At 37.9% G+C, this 9673-nt stretch overlaps 4 protein-coding genes across 13 annotated transcripts; 3 read left to right on the top strand and 1 right to left on the bottom strand.

Moving 5' to 3' along the window:
- LOC109130615 (TIR domain-containing protein-like) lies at positions 1 to 1991 on the top strand. Its single transcript, XM_087497621.1, has one exon. The coding sequence runs from the start codon at positions 83 to 85 to the stop codon at positions 695 to 697; it is 615 nt and encodes a 204-aa protein (XP_087353747.1). The 5' UTR covers positions 1 to 82; the 3' UTR covers positions 698 to 1991.
- Positions 1009 to 3903, top strand: LOC104760436 (uncharacterized). Its single transcript, XM_010483364.2, has 6 exons — positions 1009 to 1991; positions 2381 to 2605; positions 2697 to 2873; positions 2958 to 3182; positions 3266 to 3394; positions 3464 to 3903. Exons 2-6 carry the CDS (start codon positions 2393 to 2395, stop codon positions 3695 to 3697), a joined length of 978 nt encoding a protein of 325 aa, XP_010481666.1. The 5' UTR covers positions 1009 to 1991; positions 2381 to 2392; the 3' UTR covers positions 3698 to 3903.
- Positions 3904 to 4578: 675 nt separating this feature from the next.
- Positions 4579 to 7613, top strand: LOC104760434 (protein NARROW LEAF 1). Of its 10 annotated transcripts, none has more exons than XM_010483363.3 (7): positions 4579 to 4780; positions 5125 to 5642; positions 5765 to 5908; positions 5974 to 6214; positions 6297 to 6803; positions 6887 to 7162; positions 7249 to 7613. In XM_010483363.3, the coding sequence occupies exons 2-7, from the start codon at positions 5148 to 5150 to the stop codon at positions 7254 to 7256; spliced, it is 1671 nt and encodes a 556-aa protein (XP_010481665.2). In that variant the 5' UTR covers positions 4579 to 4780; positions 5125 to 5147; the 3' UTR covers positions 7257 to 7613. The 10 variants fall into 10 exon arrangements, with proteins under 10 accessions (XP_010481665.2, XP_010481661.2, XP_019096099.2 ...); XM_087497614.1 differs by having other exon boundaries at positions 4624 to 4780; positions 5120 to 5642; XM_087497618.1 differs by having other exon boundaries at positions 4628 to 4780; positions 5103 to 5642.
- Positions 7604 to 9636, bottom strand: LOC104760433 (cytochrome c6, chloroplastic). Its single transcript, XM_010483358.3, has 6 exons — positions 8837 to 9636; positions 8608 to 8743; positions 8258 to 8355; positions 8136 to 8167; positions 7971 to 8034; positions 7604 to 7875 (listed from the first exon to the last, which is right to left on the bottom strand). The coding sequence occupies exons 1-6, from the start codon at positions 8897 to 8899 to the stop codon at positions 7735 to 7737; spliced, it is 534 nt and encodes a 177-aa protein (XP_010481660.1). The 5' UTR covers positions 8900 to 9636; the 3' UTR covers positions 7604 to 7734.
- Positions 9637 to 9673: the final 37 nt, after the last annotated feature.

The following is a 9673-nucleotide window of genomic DNA, read 5'->3' as shown; positions in this document are numbered from 1 at the left end:
CTTTTCCGCTCTGTTGCAATACACAACCTCTTCACGAGGTTTACCCTGTTTCCAGCTCTGTTGCACTACACAACCACCAAACATGTCTGCTCTGTTTCCACCTCTGTTGTACTTCAGGTTTACTCAACTGCTATATATCTGCTGTATTTCAGGTCAATCCAAAGACCACCAGACCCAAAACAACATCATCTCGTCTTTTGAGCCTCTAATGTCAGAGCTGGACCGACTACTAGGTCGTTCACAAGTGTTCGTTAGTTTTTGTAAAGACGAGCTTGGCGACAACTTTGTCATGCATCTCGTATGGGCTTTGAGAGACTCAGGGATCAATGTCTTCACAGACACCTACAACCCTAGAGAAAAACAACAGCAACAACAAGTATTGACAAGTAGTATAGAGAAGTCGAATATCGCGCTGGCCATCTTCTCAAAGAGGTACTCGGAGTCAAATTGGTGCTTGAATGAGCTTGCAAAAATGAACAAGCTTGCAAAGGAAGGAAAACTTGTGGTCATTCACGTGTTCTACAACGTGAAACCAAACGAAGTTAGAAAACTCCAGGGAGAGTTTGGAATACATTTTAGGGATACAAAAGAGAGATTTGCAATGGAACCAATGATGGTTCAAAGTTGGGAAGAATCCTTGAAGTCCCCTATTATGACAGGACGAATAGACATGAGCTTGGAAGCACACATGTGTTAAGAACATTGAACCAATTCTAGTTTCGTAGTATGACTTAGTATTTGGTCTTCTAATAATCTGTTTTCTACTCATGTTGCAGAAACGAATTTGCTCTTGTTCGCGCCATTGTTAGAGAGGTTTCAAGATTATTACCAAACTCTCCAAGAAGAAGAAAATTAGGGATTAGAGAAGTATTCTTCAGGGCTTTAATCGCTACAATTATCTTTGTTCTCTTCATATCCCCTATGCCTATGCCTGACATGAATTTCTTTAAAATTGGTAAGTTTCTATTAGGATTTCCCTTTTTGGCTGTTCTCTTGTACGAGATTTTTTTTTTTTTTTTTTTTTTTGGTAATGGACAGGGGATTTACCCCCTGTAATTTATTAAATAAAAGACACTCAGACACGAACAAGCCTCGGAACCATAGTTCCTTGACCATCATCGTTTACAACAGCCTCTAAATTAGGCGGACACGACAGCAAGAATTGAAACCCTACATGTAAAGTAAAATCATATTGAGATAAGCCATCCACAAGACGGTTTGCCTCTCTATACACATGTGAAATACGGACTATCCAGTCCTTTGTTAAGAAGCCATGGCACAAGCGTACCAGGAAGGACAAAGGATGAGCATCATCAACCCCTGTCTTCAAAAAACCCACCACCAACTCTGAATCCACCTCCAATTCAAGCCGGATAATCCTCTTCCTCCATGCAATCAGCAACCCGTAATAGACACCCCATAGTTCTGCTAAAGTGGCCGAGCATATGCCAATATTTAGCACAAACCCCCCACACCAGGTTCCCCTCTCGTCTCTAAGCACATATCCACATCACCATTTTCATGCCCACCAAATTCCCATAGCAAACATAGTTGGCCACAAACACTCTCCCCCTGCATTTGCCTGTGTCTCTTGTACGAGATTTTATGTCAGTAATGAGAACAAAAATGATGTTTTTTCTCAATAATGCGGTAAGAAAATGTACCATTCCTACAATAACCATAACCTGGTTTAAACCGGTCCAAAAAGTAATCACACTCGATGGTGGTAAGTCAACTCGTTAGGCGTGAGGCTTGTCGCGTGTGACAACGCAGTGACGACAAAGGCAAGGCAAAGTCCCTTTTTTCTGATTCTCTAATTCTCCTCCACTATAAGAAGACATCCGTCGTCATTACCATCTTCCACTAAAGCTGACTTTTTTGTTTTAGTTTTCCCCTTAATCTTATCGCCAAAAAAAAAAAAAAAAAAAAACACATATTTCCAACAACAGCGACATTTCGACTCCAAAGTACATATCATTCGTTGTGATCAGGTTTTGTCCTATTCTCCTATCTTTACGAATCACCATCGTGTTAGACCTTTTCCTGATTTTTGGGTTTGATCTTTGTCGAACGATCCGTTAGTGTTCTCAATTGCAGAAAGCATAATTGAAGGCTATGAATCTTTATTTGTCTTATAGGTTTAATGATTTACTGACTCTAATAAGAATGATTAAGTAAAACCCTACTCGAAATTTCTCAACTTTATGATGTTTTAATTCGTTTCGTGACCCTTTCATGTGAAGATTGGTAAGAACGCATAGTATAAGAATCTGAGGTTTTGGATTTGTTTTGTGATCCTTTCTTTAAGGGAAATTGAGGTTGACCATGTGAAGATTATACAAGATTAAATTGATTTTTGTATCCATTGTTTCATTATTAGCAAAAACAAAAAATGGCAAGGTCAGGGGTTGATGAGACATCAGAATCTGGAGCTTTTGTGAGGACAGCATCAATATTCCACAACTTTGTTTCACAAGACCTTCATTCTCAGTTCCCAGCTGAATCCGGAAGATATCATCTTTACATATCTTATGCTTGTCCATGGGCTTGTAGATGTCTTTCTTACTTGATGATCAAAGGCCTTGATGATGCAATCACCTTCTCGGTTAGTACAATTCATATTCCTCTATCTCGCTGTTTCCATTTGGTATTAGACTGTTGAAGCTTTGTGTATTTTTATATTTGTATTTGATTAGTCGGTTCATTCCATTTGGGGAAGAACCAAGGAAACTGATGATCATAGAGGATGGGTTTTCCCGGATTCAGATACCGAGCTCCCTGGAGCTGAGCATGACTATCTTAATGGTGCAAAGACTGTGAGAGAACTCTACGAGATTGCTAGCCCCAACTATGAAGGGAAGTACACTGTTCCTGTAAGTTCTCCATCTCTTAGTGAACTCTCTCTAATCTCTCTTGTCCTGTTTCTTGAATGTTTTGTTTTGTTACTATTATGGCAGATTCTGTGGGATAAGAAGCTTAAGACTGTAGTTAACAATGAGAGTTCAGAGATAATCCGGATGTTCAACACTGAGTTCAATGGTATTGCGAGAAACCCGTCACTCGACCTTTATCCTTCTCATCTCAGAGACAGAATCGATGAGACTAACGAATGGGTTTTCAATGGGATAAACAATGGTGTTTATAAATGTGGGTTTGCTAGGAAACAAGAACCTTACAATGAGGTATAAACTCCTCAATGTCTACACCATCTTAACAAGGCTAAAACATTAATTGATACCATTGGATTGACCTCTTTTCTCTCCAGGCAGTGAACCAGTTATATGAAGCAATAGATAGATGTGAGGAAATACTCGGAAAACAGCGGTACATTTGCGGAAACACTTTCACTGAGGCAGATATCAGATTATTCGTCACCCTCATAAGATTTGATGAGGTATGTGAATCGAATTTTCTTCTTTGTTTACAATACACAGCTCATCATGTTCTTTTATTTGTGTTCCAGGTTTATGCGGTTCACTTCAAATGCAACAAGAGACTCTTAAGGGAGTACCCGAATATCTTCAACTACATAAAAGACATCTACCAAATCCAGGGCATGAGTAGCACTGTGAATATGGAACACATTAAGCAACATTACTTCGGAAGCCACCCTACGATAAACCCGTTTGGGATCATCCCTCACGGACCGGACATCGACTACTCTTCACCTCATGACCGCGACAGATTCTCCTCATGAAAAACCCATACATCATATGTCAAATGTTTTATCTCCTGTCAATAACAGCCTTGACAAATCATGTCTCTGTTTTTTTTTGGTTTAAAAGTTGATACTTGTGTGGAAATGTTGGAAGTGATGTTACTAATGTTGCTACATATTTCAAAGTGATTGTATTTTGGAGATTAACTTAAATGTTGAAACACTTGGAGACAAGCCTTTTGATATGCTTATTGTGTTAAAAGATGAAAAGGAGAGAGAGAGTGAGTTGTAAGCATGATAGCTCTTAATGACGTTTGAGTGTGATCACACCATTTTTGAAGATAAGTATACTAAAAAGGAAACATTATCGTTGAATGTTTTATCCATTTCTTGATTTTCTACTGTAGATTAAACGGCTTCTTTCAAGAATTTAAATTGAAATATACACTCACTGCAAAAAATCTTGTTGTAGAGAGCGATAAGTTTGACAAAGGTTTATTTGTCTATGTATTTTAGTAGATTATAAAATTGGGCAGATCTCACTGAATTTTCCAAATTTATATATGGATTTTTTTTAGAAATTTGTTTAAAGATACCAATGTTTACTCGTTTTTGTATTTTAATTTTACAACATTTTTTTTTTAAAAATAACTAACATTCCATATAATATAAACTTTTTTGTTAAATTTTAACCGGACTTTGAACTTATATTTATACATCTATCATTGAACAATAATTTATACATTCAAAGACTATGCAAGGAATATAGACAAAAGATCCTTATTTGGCTCTCACTTAAGTTGTACATATAATTTTTTAATTATTTTCTATTAAAAAAATTAATTAAAGTACACATTTTGAAAAAAAATATTAAAACAAACACACTGTTTTTAAAATAAATAAAAGTAGAAAATATACATTTGGCAAACAAAAGAGTCGCTGTTTCCTACAATTTTGGTTATGAGATAAAAAAAAAAAAAAAAAGAAAAGTCTTCGCCGTCCACTCTCAAGCTCAACCAAAGTTCTTTGGGTCCTCCTCTCTATTATTACCACTTCTTCCTCCAATCTCCTCTACACGATCCTTCATTCATCACATGAGAAAAGATCCAACACTACTGATCGGTTAGTACTACTTCTTTCTTCTCTCCTCTCTCTCGAATATACACACAAAGTTCCAAAGTTTCTCTTTTGATTTTGATTAATTGCTCCGTTGTTTCACTCAATTTCTTAAGCACTTTTCATGTTTCCTCATCTGGGTTTATGACAAGTTTAAGTCTTGCGCATAGTTTTCCAATAAAGGTCTAACCTTTAATATACATAAAGCCAATTTGGGTTCTTGAGACTTTGGTTGGTTTAGTTTCATTGATGATTATGCACTTTAAGGTTGGTTGCTTCAATCATGATGAGCTGAGTTTTTTTGTTTGTTTTTATTCTGAATCTTTAGTACATGATTCAATTTAGTGTAGGTTGGTAAGTAGAGAGGTTGAAGATGGAAGGGAAAAGATTGGACCTTAGATTTCATCACTCTGTATCATTACAATCTGTGGAGTCTGCATTGGATTTGGATGAAAACGGTTACAATCATTTAAAAATGGCTTCTTCATCGCCGCTTCAACCGTTTCCATCTGGCGGTCAGCATCCTGAAACCAGTGCTGCTGCTGCTTACTTCTCTTGGCCTACTTCAAGTCGGTTGAACGATTCAGCGGAAGACAGAGCAAACTATTTTGCAAATCTTCAGAAAGGGGTTTTGCCTGAGACTTTTGATGGTTTACCTACAGGGAAAAAAGCTACTACATTGCTTGAGTTGATGATGATTAGAGCGTTTCATAGTAAGAATTTAAGGAGGTTTAGCCTCGGTACAGCTATTGGATTTCGGATTCGACGAGGTGTTTTGACAAATATTGCAGCTATTCTTGTCTTTGTTGCTCGGAAAGTTCACAAACAATGGCTTAACCCTCTTCAGTGTTTACCTACAGCCTTGGAGGTGAACTATCTGTTGCCTATTCTACTTTACTTATCTTGGAACCTTCAGTAATGTAGATACTACAAACTTGGAACATATTGTAGAAGAATCCTTTTTTACTTTATAGTATCTTACTTTAACAGGGTCCTGGAGGAGTTTGGTGTGATGTAGATGTTGTTGAGTTTCAATATTATGGTGCACCTGCGCAAACGCCCAAGGAGCAGGTGTATACAGAGCTTGTTGATGATCTGAGAGGCAGTGGTTCGTCTATTGGATCTGGTTCACAGGTAACCAACCTCCCTGTAACTTTTTTACTAATTTGACAGACATGCTTATGATTCTCATATTGCAGGTGGCTAGTCAAGAGACATATGGAACCTTAGGTGCAATTGTAAAGAGTAAAACCGGTATCAGACAGGTTGGTTTCCTAACGAACCGGCACGTTGCAGTTGATTTAGACTACCCAAGCCAGAAGATGTTTCATCCATTGCCACCTAGTCTCGGTCCCGGAGTCTACTTAGGTGCAGTGGAAAGAGCAACTTCATTCATTACTGATGACCTTTGGTATGGCATTTTCGCTGGAACTAACCCAGGTAGCTCAGTAACAATGTATATAATAACTCTGATGTATAGTGGCGTAGCACAATTTTGATTAGGTTTCTCTCTTTTATGCAGAAACATTTGTTCGAGCTGATGGAGCCTTCATTCCATTTGCCGAAGACTTCAATATGAACAATGTAATCACAACTGTCAAAGGGATTGGTGAGATTGGTGATATCCATGCTACTGATCTACAATCTCCAATTAACAGTCTAATAGGAAGAAAAGTTATCAAAGTTGGAAGAAGCTCTGGTTTGACCACTGGGACTATAATGGCTTACGCATTGGAGTACAATGACGAGAAAGGGATTTGTTTCCTAACCGATTTTCTTGTTGTTGGTGAAAACCAGCAGACTTTTGATCTTGAGGGTGATAGTGGAAGCCTTATTCTGTTGGCTGCGGGCGAAGAGAAGAATGAGAAACCGCGACCTGTTGGAATTATTTGGGGAGGAACAGCAAACAGGGGACGGTTGAAGCTAAAAGTAGGAGAACAACCTGAGAATTGGACAAGTGGAGTTGATCTTGGTAGAGTTCTTAATCTTCTTGAGCTTGAGATCATTACTTCCAATGAGGGTCTTCAAGGTCAGTGTCATCCCCTTAAATTTGTTTTTTGCGGTGCTTTTAGTATACATTGTTTCCTTCAATGTCTCTTTTTCTGAGTGCAGCCGCGGTGCTGGAGCAGAGAAACGGTATTATGTGTGCTGCAAATGATTCCACCATCGTGGAATCATCTCCTGGTGTGTGCAATATTTCCAGGTGTAAAACGGGTGAGAACTTTGAGCCTATTAATCTGAATGTCCAGCAAGTTCTTAGAGAAGAAGAGAACTCAAACATTCATCCAGAGTTCCAAATAGAAGACGTGCTAGAATCAGCACCCGTGATCGAAGAACACCAGTTCATTCCAAGTTCAAGCAACAACGGATCCCCACTCCGTCAGAAAAGTAATGGACCAGAGAATCTCGAATCCAAAAACCTTTCTTCGCTTAAGACTAGTAGCTCGGGTGATGAGATTGGCTTTTCTTTGCAGTTAGGTGAGTCAGATGCAAAGAAAAGAAAGCGAACTGATTCAACGGATGGTTCTCAAGAACCATGAAGAGTGAATGTTATGCTTCATAACATACAAAAGGATTCTAGAGTAACATCATTATTCTTTTCCACTGCATTTTTCTACAGAGGAAAGATATTCAGGATAGCATATTTGTAAGGGCTATAGTCAAAAGTTATGAGCGTATTGTGTTGGTGGATTATGAACACCTATAATTTTGTTGTACCTCGAGAACACCTTGGAGCATAAACAATGGCAATGTAGCCTCCCAGAAGTTATAGTTATAAAATGTAAGTAGAAGAAGCCTTATGGATTAATTGGTTTAAATGCAAGTAGATGTTCTGATATTCATATTATTTAACACCATAAACTGAGTTTTAGACATACAATAGATACAGAGGAATATCAAACTAATGCTGCAAATTTTTTGACTCGATTAACGAACTTGAACTGTACTAATCTTTGTTGCTATTCGCTACCGGTAGATACATTTGGCCAACCTTGCTCAGCTTGAAACTTTACAAATTCAGCCAGAAGCTTGATTTCTTCGTCCTGCAACCGCGGTCCAAAGGTACATTGTCCTCTTGGCGTGCATTTCTCTCCAAACCCCTGAAGTGAACCATCAGACATATAATAACAGATCACTTAGCTAAATGGAAGGGCATTCTTGATTTATACAAGGATGATCTTGAAGAAGATCTTACCGGCATCCTTCCCTTTCCGTAGTAGGTAACACGAAATATCTCTTCTTCAGTATCAACTCCATTTCTGTAAGGTAAAAAAACAACAAAAACATTGCCAATCTTAAAGAGACAAAGATCAGTCTAACCAAAGCATAGCTTTCAGCGTAGATGAATTGGTTATTTTACCTTTGGAGGTCACTTGTGAAAAGCGTTGCACCCTGGAATAAGCAAAACAATGTGAGGTTATTGACTCCAAAGGGAAATGAAAGATGGCATGAGCCTTTGGTTTAAGTGCTTTATAAACTCACTGGTTGAATAATGTTTCCACCTGTATCGTGACACCCAATACAAGCTCTATTAAACAATGTTGCTCCTCTTTGTATATCCAAAGTCTGCCCAAGAGATTCTACACCACAACAATAACCACCAAAAGCAAGAAACTTTTCATGAACACATTCAAAACATACTTTAATTCCAGTTGCAATTCAAGGATACATTGATTCCGGTTGCAGAATCCAGATTCCATATCAGTACAAGTTCCAACAAGAAAACATTCTTTTAAAGTGAAGAGCTGTTCTGTAATGTCTCAAAAAAAAAAAAAGCAAACACTCTAATAAAGGTGGAAGCTTTTGGTCGGAGGAATGAAATAAGGTTTTACCTGGAGGGTGACAGATGGGTGAAACAGCAAGTAGAACCGCTGTGAGTGGCGGAGCTAACTTCTTGACCAGAAAGTTCAAATCTTTGTTGTGGTTTAGAGGAATTGAGTATTTCAAATCTCTCTCTCTTCCATTGCCCTTTCGAAAAAACAAAATATTATAAAGTCAAGGTCATGTATGAAACGATACCTAACCAAATGTGTGCAGAGAGAGAAAGAAATTAGAGAGAACCTTTTGGGAGGAACAGAAAAGATTGGAGGTGCGAGCAGAGGCACAAGAGAGAAGAAGACTCATCTCGATGAGTGAATTGGCGTCTCTGCTTCTTTTGGCAATTTAACCGGTTTTTGGGTTAAACCAAATTTGCTTTGGATTTGACCCCATTGTTAAAGCAAGAGAGAAGAAACCAATGTTGCTAATGTTAATAGACTTATCCGGAAATTAATAAAAAGTATTTGTATTTTAAGCAAGTGACATCTTTGTCATCATCATCCTGGTTCTAGAATCAAAAATCGTTTGCTGTACCGAGTGACATCCTTGTCATCATCATCAACCTATAACGATTTAACTAAACGGATTCCGTGAAAATGTTGGGATCGACAATATTTTGATAGTTCATGTAGACAAGTTCAAATTTAATACTAGTTCTTATGGTATATGCATGGTATATCTAAAGCAAATCTAGAAAACGTATATTTTTTTTATTCTATCAACATCTTTAAATGACTTTAAACAGTAATCCAAACTACCGAACCCAAACAAGCTCAACTGTCATCTTTCAGCCTTGAAGCTGTTGTACCGGGTAAGGTTGATCCCTCTGTTGTTTGCTTATCTTCTATGTGTAACAAAATACAATAACTCAACGTGTTAATCTAAGAGGGGTTTTTGCTGTTACTAAACGAACCTGTTCTTGAGTGCAATCTGTTTTTGTTTCCTAGCTCTGAAATTTAGAGGAAATTTCCATTGATGTTCTTGGAAAAGCAAATGATGGTTAACCCAAAAGTCGCACTTGAACATGATGGGGGAGAAAAATCTACAAGAAAGATGCTGCATTTTTCGTTAAGCTGCAAC

The sequence above is a fragment of the Camelina sativa genome, chromosome 18 (assembly GCF_030686135.1).
Source record: "Camelina sativa cultivar CO46 ecotype springtype chromosome 18, ASM3068613v1".
NCBI lineage: Eukaryota > Viridiplantae > Streptophyta > Magnoliopsida > Brassicales > Brassicaceae > Camelina > Camelina sativa.
Note: the sequence above shows the minus strand (reverse complement) of the source record. Positions and strands in the feature narration are given on the sequence as shown.